The sequence below is a fragment of the Eutrigla gurnardus genome (genome assembly GCF_963514095.1).
Source record: "Eutrigla gurnardus genome assembly, chromosome: 11".
In the NCBI taxonomy this organism is placed as follows: domain Eukaryota; kingdom Metazoa; phylum Chordata; class Actinopteri; order Perciformes; family Triglidae; genus Eutrigla; species Eutrigla gurnardus.
Genome location: NC_139925.1, coordinates 15,643,503 through 15,667,751, shown reverse-complemented (window position 1 = coordinate 15,667,751; position 24,249 = coordinate 15,643,503). Strand labels below are relative to the sequence as shown.

General features: G+C 40.9%; 1 protein-coding gene across 2 annotated transcripts in view; it reads right to left on the bottom strand.

Annotated features, from left to right (window-relative positions):
* The window catches only part of LOC311020524 (inactive phospholipase D5-like), a 47,195-nt gene that overhangs the window by 5,129 nt on the left and 17,817 nt on the right, over window positions 1-24,249 (bottom strand). For both annotated transcript variants that reach the window (XM_084020603.1, XM_084020604.1), the window contains exons 2-6: window positions 12,468-12,604; window positions 4,880-5,066; window positions 1,954-2,062; window positions 1,591-1,718; window positions 296-493 (exon numbers count right to left, since the gene is read on the bottom strand). In XM_084020603.1, the coding sequence (XP_083876729.1) occupies window positions 296-493; window positions 1,591-1,718; window positions 1,954-2,062; window positions 4,880-5,066; window positions 12,468-12,604 (759 nt within the window). The remainder of the gene's footprint in view (window positions 1-295; window positions 494-1,590; window positions 1,719-1,953; window positions 2,063-4,879; window positions 5,067-12,467; window positions 12,605-24,249) is intronic.

Here is a 24,249-nt window from a genome sequence, read left to right as displayed (position 1 = left end):
ATGGAATAGTACCGTTAGTTCTCCACAACTGATATACAAACTTGTCCCAAAATCTGAATCCGCCAAATTAAACCAAACTCTGTGGTTCACTTTTGTAAAGGTTGTTCTATCCGTAACATCCATTAAAACTAACTCATGACTGAAATATGTGAGCAACCAATTAGCCTAATATCCTTTCTTGGAAGGCATTTGAATGCTATTATCTGATAAATACTTTACTAACTTTAGACTCCAAATGCTAAAGGTTGCAGAGTCCAGATGAACAATAGAAACTAATGCTTTATCCACCACTTACAGAGATGTAGGCCTGAGCCTTTGTGCTGTTGAAAGTGAGCTCCAGGGGCGTGTCCCTGTTGTAGAGGGCAAAGAGGCGCTTAGACCAGAAGGATGGGATGAAGTCTCTGTACTGCAGCCCCCAGTAGAGGCTGAACACCCTGTGGAGGTCCAGAGCCAGACAGCTACAGTCGTACACCAACACGCCCAGCTCCTTCCTCTGGAGAACAAACACAATCTCTGTTAGCTCACCATAACCATGGAGACAGCTCAAGATAATGTCCAAGATCAGCAAAGATGCTGTCTAGCATCTTTATCCCCATCAGATTTATTTATTTCCAAAAAAATCCAATCCAGAGTGGTTCTTCTCTTATTTCTTTATTTTCTTTCTTTGCTCTCTGCTGCGTTTTCATTTCAAAGAGACACTTTTCAATTTCTCCTTCTAAATTGCCTCCACTTTCACTCCACACATTCTTTCTCTCCCTGCAGTGTTTACATGAGCAGAGTATTCAGTACAGCTTAGATCCCATTGACTGAAGTCTACATTGACACAACCTATTCCATCTCCCTTAAAACACACCGACATGCACCAAGTCCTTTGTGTCTAAAGATAGATAAAGATGCCTAACAAATGAGTCTGCACTTGAATGAACCGTGCAAGGATCTCAGCTTTGAAGAAGAAGATGAAAGAATGGCCACTTGCTATTTTTGCATCCCCCCCTAAAACGCACACACCCATGCACTCTACCCATCAATTACTTTTTGAAGATGAAGACAAATCAAATCTCTCTAATGGTTCAAATGTGTTTTGATTTGATCCATAACTTGCCGACATGTGTTATTGTGCATGTGTCAGCAACTGAATCCTATAAATAATAAATGATTTAGTCATTATTCCAAGTGAAGTACTTATGTGTTATCTGTGGTAATAAATAAATCTGTATAAAATCTGGACAAAATTGCCAATAAATGCAATAAATTAACAGGCAATCAAGACATTACTGTAACATCCATATGCATGAGAGGGCTGGGAACTAGGAAATAAAATGCTATATTTCCTGTTAGTCTGGTGTTTAATTAAATCTCATGTAAATCTGTTGGATACAAAATGACAACAGAGTTTGTAAGTTTGTGATTTGAAATCGTTACAATTTGCCGATTTTGTGTTACGCTTCAACTTCAGAATTTACAGGACTGAGACTGCGATTTGCATTTTTCTCAGATGTCTCTGACACAGCCCCTGTTTTTTGAGTGTGAGTCTGCATATGTTTCAGTGTGAGCATGCGCGTGCTGTGATGCATGGCTGATCTTGGATACAGTGGCAAGGGATCTCCAGTCCATGCTGGCGCTGCCGAAGTAGAAATGTCTCCGGTCGACCACCCAGAAGGAGGAGTGAAGGTGGCCTTTGATCAGCGCTGTCGTGTTCACGTAGTGGACTTCAGCGCCTGAAGTGTGAGAGAAACAGCAGTGATGAAGAGAAAAAAAAAAGACTGAAACGGAGTAACGTGTGAGACAAGGAGAAAGATAACACGCAGATCCTTCCACAGGCAGAAACAACATTTAACAAAGTGAAACACGAGTGGATGAGCAGGACAAACATGGAGAGGAAACAGTCAACAGAGCTGCAGCGTGTTTGAACACAGACACAGAATGTATAATATGGCGAGAGGGGGAGCTGACTGTGTTTGGCGAGCATCTCGAGCTCAGTGGAGTCGGTCATCCCACTGGAGATCTTCAGCTGGATCCCTTTAGCTTTCAGCCCTTGTAGCCTGGACAGCAGAGCCCTGCCCTGAGGGAAACACATCACAGAATCTCTGCTGTCACATGATATTCATGCATTTAGGAAAGATTCTTGTTCACTGATTTGATTTTCTTGAATATTGCGGCACAAGCAGAAATCACTTCTGTGACATTTCGGTGCTACATTTCCCAGAGGTCCTTTGTCTTCAACCAGGAACTGGGACGTCTAGTTTCTTTTCTTGTTTTGATCAAGTATTTGTGGGTGAGACTCTTTTCTTTTGTTTGTCCAGCTACCTGCACTAATGATATATATATCCTCTCTGTACAACAAATAAAAAACAAAACAATATGCTGCCAGGTTATTTTAATCTTAGATACACTACGAATACGAAGAGACTCTTTTTCATGAAGAGCATTGAAGAGGTCAGTAGAGGTGAAACCTATCATGTCCAATCATATCGATTGGTTAAATGCATAGCAATCACAAACGAGATGTAGATGAACAGAAAGAGGTTAAAGGTGATTGAGACAATTGAGGGGTGAATTTGGTAAAATGGGAAGATGTGTCTATATTTATGTGTAATATTTTGTTCCATCAGTATAGATTGATTTACACCAAACCTGCCAGAGGAGACAGTGTTGACACTGGGAAGTCTGTTGTTTCGTAACATATTAAATTCACCTTGAGCAGTTTTAACGTTGAGACATTTAGTTCAGTTTACTCATCAGGACTATTCAGCCTGTAAAAAACATTTTTTAATAACCTCCGTGGCTCTGGAGACAGCTCTTCAGTTTGAGAAAAATAACCTTGATTATGTCATCATTATTTCAGATTTCTAGCAGAAAGCTTGTTACACATCAGGGATGTGGAGAAAAGGTGTGAACTAGGAGGGTCTAATGAAATAAGTTGAGGCTTTAACCATGATTCTCCCTCATTCAGAATATCTCTATATCTATTGTATATAATTTGTAAATCCAAGTTACTTGTGTACCTTTAAAGTGTACACCCTTGTTAAGCTTGTAAATATTCCAAGAGAAAGTCCTTTTCTTCTTTTGCAGAGAAGACTTTGGACACAAACAGACGTGTAGTGCAGACGTGCTACAAAAGCATCTCGAAACTTCACTTCTTGTAAGTTCACTTTTACAGTAGATTACATTTTCTTCCCTTCCAAAGAGTGGTCTCCCTTTTGGCAGCTGTTTTTTGCAGAAAGCTGGAGGATGAAGGGCCATTAACTCTGATCTGTCCGGAGGCCTTGGGCAGGAGCTATTAGGTTCCAATCAACAGCCTGAGGCTTTCATTAGTGCTGACATGCTCTATGCCTTAACACAGACCCCCCCCCCCCCCCCCCCCCTTCTCTGTGTGTGTGTGTGTGTGTGTGTGTGTGTGTGTGTGTGTGTGTGTGTGTGTGTGTGTGTGTGTGTGTGTGTGTGTGTGTGTGTGTGTGTGTGTGTGTGTGTGTGTGCCTTCAGGCAACTGTCAATGACACACATCCAGTTCAAACCCCAAATAAATAGCTCATTTCCAGCCTGAAAATAGCCCAGACTACCAGCAACCCATTCTACTGGGCCAGTTACTGATTATCCTACCTGTGTCTGTTCACTCATAGCATATACCATATTGCCATTTGGTCTACTTTATTGTAGCAGAAAAGATATGATAAACATGAGATGTAACAGCTGTGTAGTCTTCTTACTTACCTGAAGATCAGGATGCTTTACACGTTTACAATATGCTCCGTTTCAGAGGAAGATATTGCACTTTTGACTCCATTTCATTAATTTTACATCATTTTCAGATAAAGTGAGTTTGACAGAGTGGATTAAAAGCTTCTCTAGATCAGAACATCAGTACAACTACAAGCCACCTTTTCACACACATCACACATTCATTAAGCCTACCCTTATGCGATGCCTTAATATGATAAGCTAATAAAAAAAAAAATACAATTTAATCGAATCATTAAACCAGTGGGCTAATCTTCCTGGCTTGTCTCTGTTCTTCTTCTTTAAAAAAAGAGCAAAACGTACAGAATTTTTTTTATTATGAATTAGTGTAGAAGAACTTGATCCCCCCCTTTTTTTTCTTTTGTCTTTTTAACCCCATTAATCATCTCACAACCCCCGATACTTATCTTTCCACCTTTTGGACTTTCTGGCTGTATCTAAAAATAGCTCCACCTCGACCAGCTACAACAACGGCTTTTTCTTTGATGCATCATTAACAACCTAATAATGTCATATGATAATGTATCAAAAAAATTGCAGAGCAAGTACATTTAATTTGATATTTTGATACAACTGTACTCCCCATAATTGGGTGCTTTGTACTCTGAATATTAATTGTAGGCCCTTTTCTAGTTTCTCCATTGTTTGTGCTTTAACTTTAAGGGGACGGATTTTGCTTTTTTCAGGATTTTGGGCTTTTACTAGTTCATGTTTACTTGCTCTAATGCTGAAAAAAAGCTATTTTTTTATAATAGTGTCAGTCTGAATAAACCTGTATTCACCCTCTTTGTGAAGTGTCAGACACCTCTCAAAAACCCAGTCTGCTCTGATTGACTTGCAAGAAAAATATGGTGCAGCCGTGGGTAGATATACTCTGGTGTGAGATGATATATTATAGTGAGTCTGCATGTGATGTAGAGAGTGGACCTGAATCTGATTTTTGTTTAGCCCATAAAAAATAATTGGTTTGTTTTATTTCACATATATTTTGTGGATGTACTGAAAAGATGATGATGTGTCCCCTTCACATAAAGGATCCAAGTACTCCCATCACTGATTATTAGCTCAAAGGCAAAGACATGAAGAGGAGTTCAACATTGAAATAAAAGCCACAACTTCTGTTGAGTCAAATCTGGGTTACCTGTCTGGCAGCGGGCTGGAAGCTGGATTCATAATCAGAGGAGTTGAGGAGCCACAGCGGGGAAACTATCTCTACGACCCGGGTAGCTCGGTCCAGTAAGTTGTACAGCCCCGCTGAGAGAGGGAGGTGTGCTGTGCCATTGTCTAAGAAGGAGATGTCTTCTGGGATGTTTTCCACAAGCACTACTCTGTAGGACATAACGAGAAAATAACGAGTAAAGAAGGAACATAATGAAGAAAATAAGGACCTGCACTTAAATTATGCTGCAAAACAGCATCATTAGGCTGAGCCAAAGGGACCTGTTAATCGAAAAGTGCTGACGAAATGAACTTGAGGTTTGCGTTCTTTCATAAAGCAGTTCTCTGTTTGAATAAGTAGCATAATTATTATGAGCCTGGGTGCCACTGATATGAGGTTCTTTCTTACTGCTGACCCCGACTCTGGATCGGTAGCATTATTAGAGTTGTCACAATTTCAAGACCAAAATGCCCACAAAGCTTTATTAAATATTGTATAGGTTGCCTCTGGCAGGGGCTGAGAATGATGGAAGGTTAAAGTGTGGTGTTGTCAGCAATGCCGTTTCAATAACACCTAGTCAGGGAAAAGGGACTCATTTTTGCTGCCTTCTTCTTGGTTTCTCATAAAGACGACTCCCTGCGCTCTCACACTATGCATTTTAATGTAGTCATCAACAGCCTGATGCAGTCTAATATACTGTAGTTGCAGCAAGCATCATTAATTCATATTCAGTAGATTGCATGGAGTGTAGAATAGACATATCTTTGAGATTAGCTCCTTAGGCTAGTGCAGTCAGGTATTTTATCTATCATAAAACTATCCCATCAAGATGAATGTCAAATCATGTGGAAAATGTTAGTTGATTTGCATCATAATTAAAGCGAGGCACAGGAGAGAAACAAAGCAAAACATGCTGAGCTGGTGGCTGATTGTCGGAGGGAGGGTTGAAAGTCCCGCTGGGAGCCAATCGAAGTGGGCTGCAGGGTCTTTGCTGGACAGTCTCAGCACAGGGTTCTGGTTCTGCTATAGGCATAAGTGGACTTGACCAACCCCGGTTGGGTCGCCTTGGTGAGAGTGAGGGTGTCCGATGCTAAGACCCAAAACACCGGATGACCCTGGGTCCTTCCCTGACGTGTGTCCAGATTGCAACGCAAGGTATATAAAAGGACTGTGAATACCCCTGCCCTTGGTCAACCATGACTCATTTTACCCCTCCAGGGCGCCTGACAGGGACATTAGCACTGGAGTCAACAGACTAAATTAACCATGGCAGCCCTAGATCTGCAGCCACACAGAACGAGACTATTATCAAGCTCCAGTGCTCACCACATTCAGTCCATATCTGGTTTAGACGTCGATTTCTACCGGTAAGATTTTATAAGAGAAACATAAACAGGGAGACGGCGAAACAGTGAGGGCAAACTCTGATACACATTTTGAACCTCCATGCTTGATTACGTTTATGGATTAAATGTTTTCCAAGAAAGTAAGAACCACTTCTGCCCAAGACTTTACCCTAATCATGTGAGGGGATGGATTTCATAAGAAAAGTTTTGGCAAATATACTGCAGATTAGTTTGGTGACTCAATATGTAGAGCAGAGGTCTTCAGTTAAGGTGTATTTTTGGACATACATTTACATTTTTTGGAAGAAAAAAAGGTTTGGGCTCAAATAATTTCAGGGACACTCTGCAGTAACTCTTCAGACCCCCTAGGGGTCCATGACCCCCTTTTGAAGATCTCTGATGTAGAGTTAAAAGTGCATCATGACGAGTCCATTGTGTGCTTATAAATAAGTCATTGTTAAAGTGTGCATGGTTGGAGTCAAGCAGGGGTCTTCAAACCACAGTTGTATAACACTGGATGCCAGTCCACCAACCAATGTGCCCCTGCTTATATGCATCATATTCTTAATTTTGATTCATTATTTTATTGGAAATACTTATTTTCCACACTATTTATTTCCAAAGTTCAACACATTGGAGTCTGTTCAGGCTGATTCCCTGGCAGGGACTCTTTAATGCAGTAATAACTGATCTTAGCACTGAGGCCAGTCAGAGCACAGGGTCAGTCGAGGTGTGACATCTCAGGGTCTATGGAGTGCTTCACTGAAGGGCACACTAGCAGGAGCATGTGCTGCAGGTGATAATGTACTGGCATCACATCGTGGGGGCCAGTTGCCAGCTCACAGCTTGAAAATGTATTCCTGGCTAACGTAAAGCGAAGTCAGGTTTTGGAGAGTGGCCAAGGGTCAAATTGTAGGACTCGCAGCTCTGTGATCATAACATGGCTGGTTTCTCCTCATAGAAATTAGTCTTAGACAATCCGCCAATAGACAAGTAAAGTTTAGTGAGGGTGGGTATTTTTCCACTTGTCAGCCACAGAGGTTTAGGACTGAACACAGGACTAAAAGGCACAAACAAAACAATGCAGGGGCTGTGATGAAATTACAGAGAAGATTTATGTGTTGCTGTGCTCAGCATACAGTCCTCTTTGTTCGATAAAGACATCGAGAAACTAGGACAATCTAACAATGAGGAAAAACCAGGGTGGATGGAAAACAGATGGAAGTGGAGGAGAGGTAATCTTATTTTGAAAGAAATCCTCTCAGTCCACTGTACTCGATGGGAGGTGTGATGAATGGTGCTTCTGACTCATTTAAACAGGCAGGCAGACTTGTATGAAAAAAAAAAAAAAAAGCGGAGAGAACCGGGAGGTATAGCCGTCTCTGCCTGCAAGGGATTCAAGGATTTATTCAGCCTGTGCTGCCCAACGCTGTTGTAACCCGTCTGCACACTCAGGGGTGAGATTCATCCCCAGATGCCAATACCTCAGTGGAAACTTTATTGTGTGAACACATGAGACAGCAAGGCACAGATAGTGTCTGGATGTCAAATCCTTCTTTATCTAAATGATAATAGTTTCCCATCTTTGCAGCAAGTGACGTTTGATTAAAATTATATATATATTATATAGATAAAGTGATATACAGCTGTCAGGGCTGAGGTAAATTTACATGTTAAAATCACTAACGCACATTAGGATAGTCTGTAAAATTGCCAGATCCACATGTAAGTGTTTGTGATGCTGTGTATCTGCTGTACACAGTAACAGCAGGAGCTGTACCAGTGTCTGCCGCTGCCATCTGATATAAATTATCCAGCCTCTCATGAGCTGCCCTGAGCTCTGGGTGTACGGCAGCCAGGACATTAATATGGGCATCACAGGAGCCGCTGCTGCACTGCTCCCTGCATGCTGCTCATTTTTGAGGTAGCTAAATGTCAAGTCCACTGTTTCCTCTGTTACATCAGGAACACTGTTGTCATGCAAACACGGTTTATGTGTAAATTTAAATTGATGATTTGAAACTTAAGCCACTAAAGTAAATGTTTCTTTGTCCTCGATTCTCTTTGGTTTATTGAAATGAATGTAGCATGCAGGTACTCAATGTATTATAGTTCTATGTCTGTCAAGGGTGCTGTCCTGGTGTTCCCTGACATTTTGAACGACAGCCAATAGTTTCCATGTACTAATCGGAGCTCACGATAGGCTCGTAGTGAGCTCCTGTCAGTTATACCTCGATTAAAGGAACAATGTGCAGCATTTAGGGGAATCTACTGGCTGAATGTTATTTAGTGTATCATCAATCTTAGGGTGACCTGTTTGAACTGTATAACAACACATGAAGCAGGTAATTTCTACGTAGCCGGCCGCCATGTTTCTACGTTAGCCCAGAACACTTGGTCCAGATACCGCCATTCACATGTTTGCGTCGGCCATCGTAGTTCTCCTAAACACTTGGCACCCTGGAGAAGTTTCAGTTGGTTGCAATCTTCAATACTAGATATCACCAAATCCAACACATGACACCTTTAAGAGAGTTGTTTGGTCAGTTCAGTAGCCTTATTTCTCTGGTTTGTGCATTTACTCTTTTTTGGTTGGTTTGAGTTTGGTTGAGTCTTTGAACTCTGAACTTGAATGATTTGTTCTCCTCAAACCTGTTGCATCGGGTCTTTAAGTTTAAATTATTCTTGTTATACCATAGGTGTATGAATCACTTAATAATTAATTGTTAATAAATACTGACACCAACTAACTGCCTAACTGTTACATAGCCAACTGCACTAGCTGAACTGACAAAATGCTATCTGTGGCTGTCAAACGTTCATATAAAAACAGTTAATGTGGTATCCTTAAGCAGCCGACTGGCCAAGGAGGGCTGAAAGCTAAGCTACATTTTTGGGGTGCAGCAAGTCTGGTTCTCTGTTGGTTCTGCCCTTCCACAAGGCAACTGTAAATCAATACTAACCTGCTTAACAACCGTCTGACGCCAGGCAATTACACATGTACACAAGGGATACATCAGACTGTCATTTGGCTTCAATCAGATAAACTGCGACCACTTTGCTCCAACAACAAGCAACACATAGTGATGTAAAGGGGAATCATGTTTTACTGCAATCATACCTGAAGCTGCAGAGGGAATATTATAAATCGTATGATTTATGTTTTGCTGTACTGCCAGACAAAGATTTGAAGTGATTGTCATCATCTATCTATCTGGATTTCTTTTAATTTATTTTAGTAGCACAGTAGCAACATCCCGTGTCTTCTGTCCCTGAGATGCAGGCGTTTGCATTGTTCATTATGCAGGGGGGGAAAAGATGAAAGGAAAATCTACAAAACAACAAGACTGAATGTTTGAATTACAACATCACAAACAAAAAAGCTGCTGAGTCATTGTTTAGGCTACTAAAAGGCGTGTTTAAATCAAGGTTTATTTTCAGCTTCAGATATAAAAACACAGTTTATGCAGCAATCAAAGGGCACATATACGCATATATTACCCACCCATCCACCCACCATACAAATCCCACCCCACCCCTCAGGTTGGTAAGATGTTTTTTCATAGAGATAGTGAAATTTAAAAGCCTTTGGAAATTGTTTTAACCAAATTTTAACAGAACTGGATATGATTGGATTGGTAGTGAATTTTGATATATGGTGAACCCAAGGAAGTAGAGACAGATGATGCCTCTAAGGCCAGCCAACATAGCGTTTCAGTGTCTGGGGACTTGGATTGCCAGGTGGAAAGTGACTTTGCAGGTCTAATATTGCAGGACCGATAATATTGTTGGAGATTGTAGGGCCAACCCACCAGCTACAGGGGTTTCTGATGGATAGCTTTACATATCCGAGGCGTTCCAAATAAAGATGAAATAAGTTGGTCAAAGAAGAGTTTTTTAATGTATGCTGCTATGGACTGGGAAAGAAAAGACCTGCGAGAGATAAGGGGAGGGCAGACCAGCGTTCCAGATCTAATTTGGTTCGGCCCAGCAGGGGTTGAAAAATAAATGAAAAAAATCAGCATATTGTGTTACAACTATGCTGAAATATGTAAACTTTTGAGGTGAAAGAGAGTTTTTTTAATAGATGCAAAGTTAGACAGGATCAGTTTTTATTATTATAATACATAATAATGTAATGTAATGTAATAATACATCATGAATAATTCATGAATTTCATTTGTATGTGAGTCACTGGCTTATTTTGAACGAGTGAATACTGACTGCTTCACAAGCACCTTTAGTGATTGAAGTGATTATGAGAAAGCCCCATTAGTCTCAAAGTAATCTGTCACTTTTCCTATTTTGAACTAGAAGCTGTTATGAGCCAATAGATGAATTCATCAATAATGTTACACCTGCACACCTTAAAGGTCTTTCATTGATGCATGTCACCTTAAAACCTTGTCATTAAGCTTATGGGATATAAATAACAGTGCACCCTTGGAAAAATGACAGCACACGTTTCTGAGATTTGTTAGAAGTTAGGTCTTAAGCTGCCAATAACAGCTGATGAATCTGTTCATCTCAGTCCAACCCCAAATCCTCCTCTTCTTCTCCTCCATCTGGCTCACCCATCACCCATCCCTCCATCTTTCATTCTATACCCTCAAGGTCCTTCAGAGCAGGAAAGGAGTCCAATTCAGCTTTCCAAGTTTGGAGCCTTAAGTGGAAGCCTTAAGTGGAAGAGAGGGATGCCTGATAGAGTTCTCTGAAAGGTTGTTACATGGCTGATTTGGGGTAGAGGAGAGAGAGAGTAGATGGACACGGGCATAAAGGAAGAGACAGAGAGAGGGAAGTAATTGAAGGCTGATTGGTAATTTGGAAGCCTCTAATGGAGAGGAACCAGTATACAAAGTGGAGAGCAGGGATTGCTGTATCAGCGAGAATGGCTGCAGAACAGCCAGTTTCACTCTGGAGCCAGGACATCGTAGTCTGAGGATCCATATTCTTAAAATGTATATATAAAACCTATTCGGTCTGGTCTAATCTAAAGTAACAATAATCATTCAAAGTCAGTGGAAGCTACAATAGGAACACAAAGTTGTTTTGTATTGGTACTTGGCATGTACTATGTTTTACTTTGAGACAACAGCAAACTCTCTCTAAATGAATGCAAGCAATGCTGTGGGGCTTTCAGATACTGCAGGTTATATATTGTGCCAATGGGTTAGAGCTGCTGGACTGGAACAGGAAACAGACAGGGATTGATTTATGTAGTACGTACTCATTACTTGTTTGTATGTACTGGCACTTACTTTAGTATTTTGCACTTTGTATCTTAGCACTTATCTCTGTTGTATACCAGCTACAGGTTAACTTCGCAATTAGGCTTGCTTGAAACTTGTTTTTGTGAAATCCTTACTGAACTGAAAGCGATATACTGTTGCACTTTCTTCCAACAAATGTACTTATTGTAAGTCGCTTTGAATAAAAGCATCTGCTAAATGCCCTAAATGTAAGTGGAAATGTATGGCTCAAAACTGGAGCCAAAAAACAGTTATTAGTTCACCAATGGCTTAAGATAGAGATCCCAAATCATGTCAACTATAGTTTGAAAAGGTTTATTTATTACAATTAATACATTTTCCATCTCTACTGCTTCACTTGACACATTGTAGCTCCTATGAATAAAGAATGACTGCTAAACCTGCACAAACAATACAAAAAGAAACCGTGAAATTCTCAAAACTACCATAAAAAGTGAAATGCACTGGCACGCAGGTGGCGGAGTGGTTAGAGCGCATGCCGAATCCAGGCCGGAGGTCCTTTACTGCATGTAACACACCCTCTCTCTCTCCTATGTTTCCGATCTATCCACTGCTAATAAAGGTGTCTATGCCTCAAAAAATCTTTAAAAAAAAAGTTAAATGCACTGCAAAAAGAAACAGAAATCAATGCAATAGCCACACATTGTGTAATGCTGGTAGTGATCATGGCAGCAGTGAATTGTAGCCATAGTCTGGATGGACATAGCTTCCACATAGGTTTCTGAAGAGCCAATACTACCATGTTGTTTGCTAGCAAAAGATTTTGAATATCACAATACGTAAACACATTTAATCCGGCTCAACGTTTCACACAGCATCAAGTACCTGAAGCAACACACCCTTGCAGTGTTTTACCACAGGGCTGAGAACGGCTACTAAAGCAGTTACTTGTGACGACATTAGGAACCACTGCACTGAACATGGATTGTGTGTTTGTGGTCCTGCAATGCTCACCTGCAGTTCCTGCTACAGTTCTCCTCTGTGATCCCGTCTTCATCTTCGCCCCAAATGTCCACTGCCGAGAAAATCAAAGCCACCAGTACAGCGAAGCAGCACACCAAGGCAAAGATCACAATGCACTTCTGCTGAGACTGCAAGAGAGAAGGAGAACAACATTGATTTGCAAGGTGTGTTTTCTATTCTTCATCATTACTGTAAAAACAAGGCCAAAGTGCCCCAACCTTGGCTCCCATTAGCTCGAAGCTCCGGCCGACACAACTTGTGATTTAATGCACAGCTCAGCAGGTCATAACATGATATAGAGGGGAATTCAACACAAACACGTAAGGTCAACCTGCAAGTTCAGGCTTTCATGCGAAGGACATCGGGAGAAGAAAAGAAAGATGGAAGAAAGAGAGTAGAGAGAGAGGAAGAAAGAAGCTAATAAGAAAACAAAGCGATCGATAGAAACAAACATTAACATTTGATATTTGGATGAAGTCCAAATGCTCCAATATGGTTGAGAAGGAAGTGAGGCTCAGCATGTTCTAAGGGCAATGAGAATGTGAAGATAAATTAAACAGTTAAAAATGTATGAGCCTCAGATGCTGCAGGGTCACCAGTTCACGGATGGACTACAGCACTTTATTTTCATAAAGCTATGGCTTGTGTTTAATTTGACCCATTTCCACCTCTGGTGGCGATGAGAGAACTGTCATCTCATTTTCTCTATACAAACTGAGAATAGAGCGGATGCTTTTTCACCAACACTTTCTCCTGGAAATGTTTTTCCATTCATTTGTTTCTCATAATAAGTTATGGAGGCAATGTAATTGCTGTCAGCAAATATATTCACTGGAAAAATGTTGTCACTTTGGCTGTTTTTTTATTTATTTTTCATAGCAAGCCGTGTCAGAGAGAGCATGTGTTAATACCAGGGCCCTGAAACAGGCACACTTAAATGGAAATCAATCAGTATGGAGACCTGTGTAATGATTCAACCTGGTCTTATGAAATGGTGTGTGAATGACGCAACAATTTCTAAGTCATTTAACGTGAAAAAATAATGTCATTCTTGCTTTTTTGCCATCTAGTCTGTACTAAATGCAATATTAAAGGCACACATGTGAATATGCTCCTCTCAGATACGACTCTCGTAGTAAAAAAGGTGAGAATAAGACTTGGCAGCTGTGAGCGAGCATTATCATGACACATGGAATGTCCTTAAAATTGTGCTGTGTGAGGTCAGGCTAATTTATTACCTACTGATACCATAATCATTAATTCAATTCAATTTTTCACAACAACAGAAGTCATCTCAGGACACTTAACACATTGAGCAGGACAAGAATACACTCAAAATTTCCAGAGTCAATAAAATTTCAAAGTCCCAACATCACCCAGGGGCAAGTGTTACAGCGACAGTGGCGAGAAAAACCTGCCTTAATAGGCTTTTAGGCAGAAATCTCGTGCAGCCCACGCCCTTTGGTTCCAATAGTATAGCAATAGTATCAACAGTAGTCCATGGCAGCAGGCACAGCAACGCCGAGATTAAATTACTATGTAATGCTTTTACAAACTCACAATGTCCAATTTTAACAATTAAAATGGTGATAATTCTTGTATGATATTTATTTCATGATGTTACGTTTACATTGTTGTCAGCCCTGGACTGAAAGCCAGCACACACTTCAGTGGATGTGTCCATTGCAGCTTCACTCATGCATTCAATATGTACAATACATTTGTGCAATAGACCAGCTATTTGTAAAACAATAACAAATGCATCATGATCCCTTTGAAACCCGACAGAAGAGCCACAAGTAATTATCCTTGAACACGGCGGATCATTAGCACAGTCAGCTTGGCTCCACTCATTATCCTCGGGGACAGATCTCATATCAGACACCATCGACCTCTGAGAGACACACACAGAGCCCCGGTTCTTTTATTGTGACTATTGTAGCTAAGGACATCCATGCACATTGTGTTCCCATGTGGGAATTAAATGAATCTAGCAGCCAGTCAATGGAGTGTCCCCGGTGGACCGAAGAGACACTGGCAGCGATGTGTAGCTTCACACTCTCATCCTCACAGCCATCTGCATGAGTTGTGGTCTGACACGGGAATAGTGTTGGCAGCACTGGTGTGTGTAATATTGTTATATTATTCCTGTGTGCACTAACTCGTTTACTCTCAATCCTCTGCGCCTCGTATTGGTTGCAAAATGGACCAAATGGTTCACATCCGCAGACCTGATTGGAAAGTCTTAATATCAAAGAGCCCCAGGCTCTTAACAAAAACACACTCAGCAAACACTCGCATGGTATTGGCTCATTCAAATCTGTCACTCATGCACCTTTTACTGGACGCACACAATAAAAGTTAGAACAGGAGATGAAGGTCTGCCTGCAGGAGAATCAAGCGCCGCATGCTTCTCATATTTCCGGGGTGACCAGCTGCTGCATTCACATGCGATCCGATGTCTATGTGCATCATGGCAGATATATAAAGAGGTCAGACTCAAAGTGTGCACTGGGGACAGTGTTACCTGACACTCTGACACTGAAGCACAGCGACGGGGATCAATACACCTACAATTACAGGATGGCGTGTGCCTCACAAGATCTCAGAGCCAAACTCTCAGCATGGTTAGATCCCACCAGGGCATGTCTTGTTGTAATTTGGCTGAATGGACCCTTTAATATGCATTTTTCGGGTAGCTGATGGTAAAACTCTCCCTCCCATATTACTCTTTGCAAACTGAGCACTGAAACATCCAGTTAGCAGGCCTACCATCACTAAAGCAATACCTCTATCTTAATATCACCCGTCATTAGTTCTAAACTGACAAATGTTTGTGTTATTTTTCACGCGTCACTGCTTTCGAGAGGCATTTCGGCTGATAGCAGTTTGAGTTAATTAAAGTTGTGTATGCTTTAAAATGCAATCTTGTATCAGAAGCAAAGATAGCCTTGAGTGACTTGCAAAAAAAAAAGAGCATCATAAATAATAAATAATTTAGTGAGATTGCTTGACAGCTGTTTTTTTTTTGTTTTTTTTTAGAAAAAGAAAAGAGTCCATCTAAAAAAAGGCTGTGCAAGGTGGATGGCATATGGTGCCACACACACACACACACACACACACAGAAACAAATACACTGCTACTGTCTCGCACACAGACAGAAGTGAAAGCCAGGCCAGAGAATGTGGATGTTTATATCCTAAAATCAGAACTTTTAAACAGAGGCCTTCTCTCTGTCAAACCTCTGCCCTTTGCTTTCTGCTGCAGGATTTTACACATTCTACTCATCTCCAAGTGAAATGGAAAAACGATCTGCCTTACTGAGTTTGAGAACAGACAGCACAGCGAGCTCTATTTTTCACATGTCCCAGTTTGTTGGGCTGCTATGTCAACCATGCAGGGTGCTGAAGCAAAGCAGAAGGAAACTAGAATTGGCGGAAGCACATTCAAGGAAATCTCGACAGAGAAACAAAACAAATTTCTTCACAGTGCAGCCTGAGCAAAGTGTCAGCAGCCCAATTATCTGCTTATGAGCATGCATGGCTCCTCCTCGCCATGCCTCACAAAGAGGGAAAGAAAAAGTTTGCGTCATGGCAACAAACGATGAGCAACATTTCCTGGTCTAATTTGTCCTGTGAGTGCTCGGGGCGCTGCAGATGTTGTGCAGACGCTAGGAGGGTGAGTGGAGCACATGATTGCTACCCGCCTGGTGAAAGGGTGTATTTTGCCGGCAATTGAAGAGGCAGTTGTTTGTAGAGCAGCCAGATTCTGTCCATGCACAGATAGAGAAAAAGAGAAATAATAAGAAGAAAAAGAGGCAAAGAGATGTATTAATCATACATCTACAAACCAACTTTAATTGAGCTTTAACATGTTTTTCACCACATGTTGAAAGTGTTGCTCCAAGATCTTTTTGTTCCTCCACCAAAGACCTTTTTTCATTGATGTGTTTGTTGCAAGGCACCAAGAGACTGAATACAGAAGCAGACAAGCAGATTCAGTGTTGCGTGCCGAATGTGCTGAAGCTCAACATCACTCTTTTATGTTGTAGGAAAACAGAACTGACCGACTCCATTCAGTACTGGACATTTGAGATGTTGAGTGTGTATTGGCAAAACCTCTCGTCATTATTTCCACACTCTTTGCTGCATCCGTCCACGGTTTAATCACAGTTGTGATAACCAAGGAAAAACACAGGTTGTCCTGTTTTTGTCTAAAGGTAAAACAGTTGGTTTCATAGTGGCAGCACGCACACAATACATCTGGAAGTGTTTCAGTTACATTTATTCATTGATGTGCACGTGCAAGTGTAAGAATTTTAGGTTGTTCCCACCTTGTTGATAGGCGTGTTTATGAAGTGTTGATGAGTTTTGTGGTGCGTTACAGATACAGAGATTTCCTGCTGTAACAGCGAAGAACACTCGGATGAACGAATGAGAACAACCTGATTCTGATTGTTATCTGATAATTTTGCCTAGTTGGTTAAACAAATTTAAATATGTGCAGAGTTTAATTCTTACTCCTGTCACATTCGATTCCTTAAAATGACCATTGAAGAGGTGTCACTGACAACCAGCATCTCGATATATACATTTGGCTGAGAGTGTGTGTCCATCCATATACTGTAAGTTCCTGAGACTTAAGTAAATAAATAGTATAAGAATTTACAGAAAACCCCCCATATAGCACTAATTCTGTGTCAGACATGATGACGTGATGTCATGGTTAGATATTTATAGCATCACTGCAACCGTTTCTTGAGGAAGTATTTGGGTATCAACCAGTCAGTAGAGAACAATGGCTTCTTTATAGGAGAACTTGTTGTCCTAGCGCTCTATTACCTTCTGCATCCAGGTTTAATATCAACCAATTCATCACAATCAAGTAACACTCACATTAAGGTAAATGAAATGGATGAATGTGAGAAGCCTTTTTTCTCCTTTTTTAATCATAAAAATATGAATAGCTAAAATAGAAATGCTGGTCTGAAATTGTAGTGAGGAAAAGATGTTTTCATAATGTTCAAGGATGACTGACACTGATGGCTCGTGTGACATGTGCATTGCTTTATGTGTTTTTGTAACATGTTAAAGGTGTAAAGGTAAAATGGCCTGAGAAGAGGGTGGACAGTTTCCAATTAACCGTTACCCTCAGACATCCAAAGCTCACGTCTGAGCTCAAGGTCATGCTACTGCATTCACCTCCACAGACTGGTTGTCCGCCAACAACGCAGTACTGCTATGTAAACTATAAAATAACAGTAATAATCTCCACATATATTACACGGTGTTTTTCTAATACAGGTGTAATCGGGAGCTATACAAGTGTGTGTGTTCGTGTATAGTTTATTTATGTAGCCTTTGAACACCAGGGGAGCAGAATGAGTGACAGAAGGAGAGCAATATCAGACAGTGTCATGACATCCTGTCCAAGTAAGTGCTGAGGAGGCAATTTTTCTTTCTCTCTCTCTCTCTGTGTGTGTGTGTGTGTGTGTGTGTGTGTGTGTGTGTGTGTTTTAGTGCTTGAAGCAAAATGCTGGGAAGTTCATTTCCAATCAACTGTCTGACTGCTCTCTCCCTCCCTTGCCGTCTCTTTAGCTCTGTTTAATGAGTCATTATACTGTGTTTACTGCCGGATGTCTGTGTCCTGTGTTTTCTCTTTACTTCTGTTCTACTGTCTTAGTATTCACTGTACCCTTATCATCCACAGTATCACAAATTCAAAGAGTGTATCGGCAAATATATGTTCCTTTTCAGTTCATCAACTATTGGTGGTGACTTCACCTCTTTAATGGAGGAGGTGATTTATGCATGTCCTGTTTATGGTGCTCGATACAAAATTCGGAGCATATCTGCTGTCTTTGGGGATCTCAAAATAGCGACGGCTGAGTTGGCAAGGCAGCAATGCAAACAACGGCAACATGGCGGACAGAACTAACAGCGTTTACATGCCGGAGAACCGGAGGGTGGATGCTGAGTGGATGCCAAGTCTGGGACGACACTATATGCATTATGAGCCGTAAACGCTGAACACAGCTCTGTGTGGCGGCCAAATAACAACACACACAGAGGGAGAGCGACTCTTTGTTCGGGTAGACATTACTCCACTATATTTTTGTTATTATTTTAATGCTCTGAATATAGATAGAGATAGAGAAGATTAAGGCAATGACAATTAGTGACATATTTGTGAGTTAGATGAAACACCACTCTTATATTTGTATGGTACATATTCTTGTCACAATGTCCACCTCGTTGCATATATTCTGTTATTCTTCACCTGTCCACCAGAGGCCCTCAGATACCAGATCCTGCCGCTCTCACCTGCCCTGCAATCGCCTCATTCCCTTCAGCTGAACTTCACCGCCCATCTCCCCACCTGCACCTCATTTCCTCATCAGCCGTGCAGTACTTAAGCCAGCCTCCGTTCCCCAGCCAGTGCTTACGCTGCCTCATACCTTTGTGTTCCAGCTGCTAGTTGTCTGCGGTCTGTCACGTGAAAACCTGGAATCTGAAACTTGTGACATGCTCGTTCTGAACATGTCCCTCAATTTAAAGTTCCCTATGTGGCCCTTCGATACGTTGGCTCTTGCTACTGTCCTTTGACTCTTGCCTGCTGTCCAAAGGTAGCATAATTTGCCTCCTAGCATATCTAAAGTCCTTGCATTTTTGTTTTATGTTTCCCAAAATGTCAAAATACACACAGCTTTTGTGAGTTCAGTCATGTTTGAAATGTTCTGAGGGGTATTCCATCAAACTCGCTAAGCGCAAAGCCGGGCTAATTTCGATAAGCCTCGCTACCTTTAGCGAGAGTTGCGTTCCATCAACGTGACTTTAAGCACTCTCCGCTAAGTAACCATGGGAATTTATCCGACCAAACTAGCCTGCCCCGGGGCAGGCTAACCATCAGGCTTACTTTAGCGGGGGTTTCAGAGAAGTCCGTCTGTCGGAAACAACTGTACCAGCAGAAGGTTCCGCCAAGCCTATCTTCGTGATTTCATCACGCGAAAGACCAAAAATTACCAAAATTACATATATGAAGTACAAACAGACTATATTTTCATCAAGCGTCTAAGAATACATGCTTACAATTAAAAAAATATGAATAAATTGTTTATTTTGTTTAACACCAACTGGCCATATCACTATCTAAAGCCCCCAGTTGGGTGAGTGGTGATGCACCTCCCCCCGAACATGGGCATCCCAGGTTCACATCCTGGCGAGGACATCTCGTGTGTGTTTTTTTTTTTTTGCCTGTATAATTGTCAATTATAATAGATCAGAGAATTAGACCAACATTTTACCTTAACTATGATAAATATGTCATACAATTTCCCCAGAACCCAAATATAACTTGCAAAAACATGATAGGAATAAAGATGTTATTATTAATAGCATGATAGATCCCAGTAGTCAGCGATAGTTCTTACCAGGCTTAAGCGCCGCCTTAATTAGCGAGTTTGGTGGAATACCCCTCTGATTTCAACCTCATCCCCAATCAACAAACACAGCAGCTATTTGGGAACTTACAACCAGCCAAGTTGAATATGCTGCTTAATTTAGCAATAGTTGGCTAATGAAAATTTCAGCTGGAAAGCTTTTCTGGGGGATATTTTCAGTTTTAAATTGCAGTGATGTTAAGGAAACAAATTGGTTAGGTTTAGGGAAAATATACACGGCCTACATATAGATTATAATGTGTTCTGGACTTGGGTGCAACTAGCATTATTGGATACTTTTGCATCTGTCTTTGATTTTTGAAGAATTTTAGACCTTTGACAGCCAAAAGGGGTTTTTCTGTGCTCGGTCATTGCATGAATATATACTGTCTTGGCACAGAGCTGGATGATTTGATCTGAAGTGGCTGTGGGTTGTAAGAGACCCTTATTCTGTACGTGTCATGAGTCCTTTCTACGGTGTTTACGCTGATCAAGGTGACACTGACATTGTCCCTGGGAATTTCATCAAAGCTGAAAGATAGGGATGTCGAAATATATGACGGCTGTCACTCGGATTAGCAAGCATATGGGAGAAAATGTTTACATAAGAAGATATAGGGGTTCAAAATGATAACGGCGTCATTCACATTCAAGAGCAATGTCACAGCTGATGTACGGTGAGTTAACGGCAAGCAATGATATGAGCAGTGTTGATATAATATGTATGTTTGCACAGTTGCTATAATGGATCTGTTATATTGATAATATCATGTTCAAATTCATGTAAATAATGTATTCATTTGTTTGGGTCCCAGATGTTATTGTGAATTTTAGTTTAGGTAAGATGTGTGTGTGTGTGTGTGTGTGTGTGTGTGTGTGTGTGTGTGTGTGTGTGTGTGTGTGTGTGTGTGTGTGTGTGTGTGTGTGTGCGTGTGTGTGTGTGTGTGTGTGTGTGTGTGTGTGTGTGTGTGTGTGTGTGTTAGAACATAAGCATTGGGAAAGGAGGCTTAGAAAGGAGAATTATTACTTTGGTGCAATATTCAGGCAAAACTACACTGTCATGCATACCCTAGAAAAAAATATATATTTGGGGGGAAAGTATGGTGGAATCTAACTTTCTCTAACAGATGCCCCTGTTAAAAAAAAAAACGAACCCAGCATCCAAAGATAAAATCAAATAAATAAATATAAATGAAAATAATTTGCATGAAGGCTTGAAGAGAGCACTATTCGTGGCCGGGTAGAGACAGCATGCTGCAGGCCTACATGCACCAGCGAGGGTCAAAGGTCACCACAGAGCCCACAACTCAGCATTCAGCAGTATAATGCTTTCCCTGGCGGCGATGGGCTTAATCAGCATCGTGTAACCTAGTTTGGCTCGACTGTAACGTTGACGTTAATTTATATTGTAAAGAACGCATTAACCAAGACTACTCGGGGTCATTACATGCTGCACTTAAATTTAACTTTTCTCTCTGAAATCCTACTAAATACTGTGGAGACAGACAGAGGAGCAACAAAACGATGTAGTTCTCACTATCTAGAAGAAGTGACAGTGTGCTGTCACAGCTTTTCACCTTTGAGCCTCGTCCTGCTCCCGCCTCGATGGAAAGTGACATAGAGTGCACCCCTCTGGAGAGGTGGCGTGCTCTGAGTTCAACTCACTGTCTGCTCGGGTCTCTGGAGTGAACACAGGCCTCCAGGTGTCCTGCCAGCCGGATGAGCAGTCAAACAGATCTGAGCTCACTCAGAAAGCTTACATGTTGCATGAGTCGTGGTGCTTCTAGTAAGAGAAACGTTGGCCTCTTGGATGAGTAAGACTACAAAGCAAGTCCAGTTGACTTTGAATCACAGAGCAAAGTAGGCGGCTGGCTGAGGGCCATTTTTCCATCTCTGGTTAATTTTAAAAAGGAGTGATCATCCGGGCTTGACGCCACTGGTCAAATAAAAGAAAATTGGATGACTAGATTCTTGGCGCTGGGTCTGTAATGGCTGGAAGCCCAGACCTACATGTCTTTGAAGATTTTCCACTATCGGTCTGTTTGACAGCTCTGTCAAGTCTTGTGTATTTGTGGATCTCTTCACCTTTGTGCTTATGACTGGAACATAAACTGTTATAAGAAACCTTTTATAGTCTTAATTAATTTAACCGAGCCATAAATATCTAACTTGTGTGTATATGTAACGATGACCCCTGTAGACTTCTACTGCTACTGTAGATTCATATTCATTTCAATGTGTTGTTTTGACTAATCAGAAGAAGTAGCATATCCCAACTACCGGTATCCATCCATCCATCCATCCATTGTCTACCGCTTATCCTGTATTCAGGGTCGCGGGATATCCCAACTAGTTTGATCCTTATTCACTTTTCTTCCAAAAGTTATACAACAGTGTTTTGGAACATGCATTCGTGAACATTGCTCTCGTGGTTGAAATTCCTGTGTTTGCTTGACCACCATAGTTGGTCTTTCGCAATAATAAATACATCACTAGCACAGACCGTTGCATAATCAACGTCCACCATAAAAAAAGGATCCTTATTGACTTTACATTGGCACTGTTTTCGTTCTGAACGAAACAGAAAAAAGGAGGATAATTCATGTCCATGTACACGAATCACTAGATTTAAATTGTCCGACTATTCCCCAAACTGCCTTGAGACCGGGTTCTGCATGCTCAGGTGTGATTCAACACATTGTGATGCACCCAAGGGTCCAGATGGCCTTTTCCTTATAAGGCATTAAAATGGATGAAGGGATTTTAATTATGGACAAAAGCTTTTCTTTGGGAGATTTTCTATATGGAATACTTTGATGGTCAACGGCTGATGATCTCATTGTTCTTTCATTATAAGGTCCTTGCTCATAGTAATTATAGATACAAATATTTCCGCCAACAGAAATATGACCTGTTTTAATACCAACTTCGTCTTTTTCACTTTCAGTCTGAATCCACACATCAGTGGAGCGAATCAATAGAGCAGCAACACCATCCATCTTTGAGACAGGTATACACACAGGAAGGAGGCTATATCCTGGAATACTGAAGGCTAGACATTTAACTGTAATACCAACAACATCAATTCACACATTTCCTCTTTGTATGAAGGCAGGCAATAAGTGACACAGTTCTATAAGTTGAAACATGATTGTTTTCATGACAAAACTTTTTGAGTAATTCTAAGACAAAATCATGCAATAATTGTTTCCGTTCTCTCTGCAAATGTTCTTGTCTCCACGGTGGTTTATAATGATGCTTATGGCCCCATAACAGCTATAAATCTCTGTGAATGCAATCACCTCTCAGCAGTACCTTTTTTTTCTTTCTTTATCGCTCTCCTTTATAATGTAGTACAATCAGCTGCTGCTCTGGGCTAACATTCACAGAGATGAGTCCTTGATGGATATTCTCTATCAGGGGAAATTGTGTTGCTTTTATGGGGTGTTTGAAGGTTAAATGGTGAAGGAAAGAAGAGAACTTTTCTTCAATGGTACTAAAAGCACATAACTTCTGTAATTTGAATTGTTGTGGCAATCCCTAATACTTAAACCCACGTCATTGATTTTATGACCACTTAGGGGCAAACACCATTAACTGTGAACTCACTTTTAGAGCCTTTTTTCGCTGAAAACGGAAACCCAAAATGACACCATGAGAGCAGCGGAGGTGAAAAGGAACGGAAACGTTGTGGACCAGAGAGCTAAACAATGAGGTGAAACTCACTATAAAGCTGTGTGAAGCTGAGAGGAGATGCAGATTCAGGGGGTGAATCTCCGTAGGTTTCATCACTATCGACCCTTTCACAGTATTATTTTCACATTGTCACACTGAATTTGTTAACTACTGGAAAGAAAACATCAAAATGACTCACATGGGTGGGGTTTTTATTACTTTGTCTATTTGCATCTGTAGATTTCCCCTTAATTTACTAGAAGTTAGGAGTCTATAATGCCTCATTTGCATATTGAAAACATAATTCTCTTAATATAAACAGGGCAGTGTCGTGGTGATATCTATTAGTTTAATTGTTTTCCCTATTCAGCAAAATGTATGGGATTTTTAACATATTTTAATACATATCCTCAAACTTTTTTCCCCCGTCGTCATATCCTTTGTTGATTGAATTATTGATTGGAAGGGCTTTATTGTAATAAGTAGGCCAGAAGTCTATAAAATGTGACAGTTTATTAAAAGCGGGGAAGAATTCAATCATCAATCATTTGGTCTACCGTCTTATTGACATCCTCTGGTACTGATTCATTTGCTGAAAGTGTCCACAAAAAAGAAATCTACTCAAAAAGCTCCAAATACACTCTATGTAGTCTATTTATT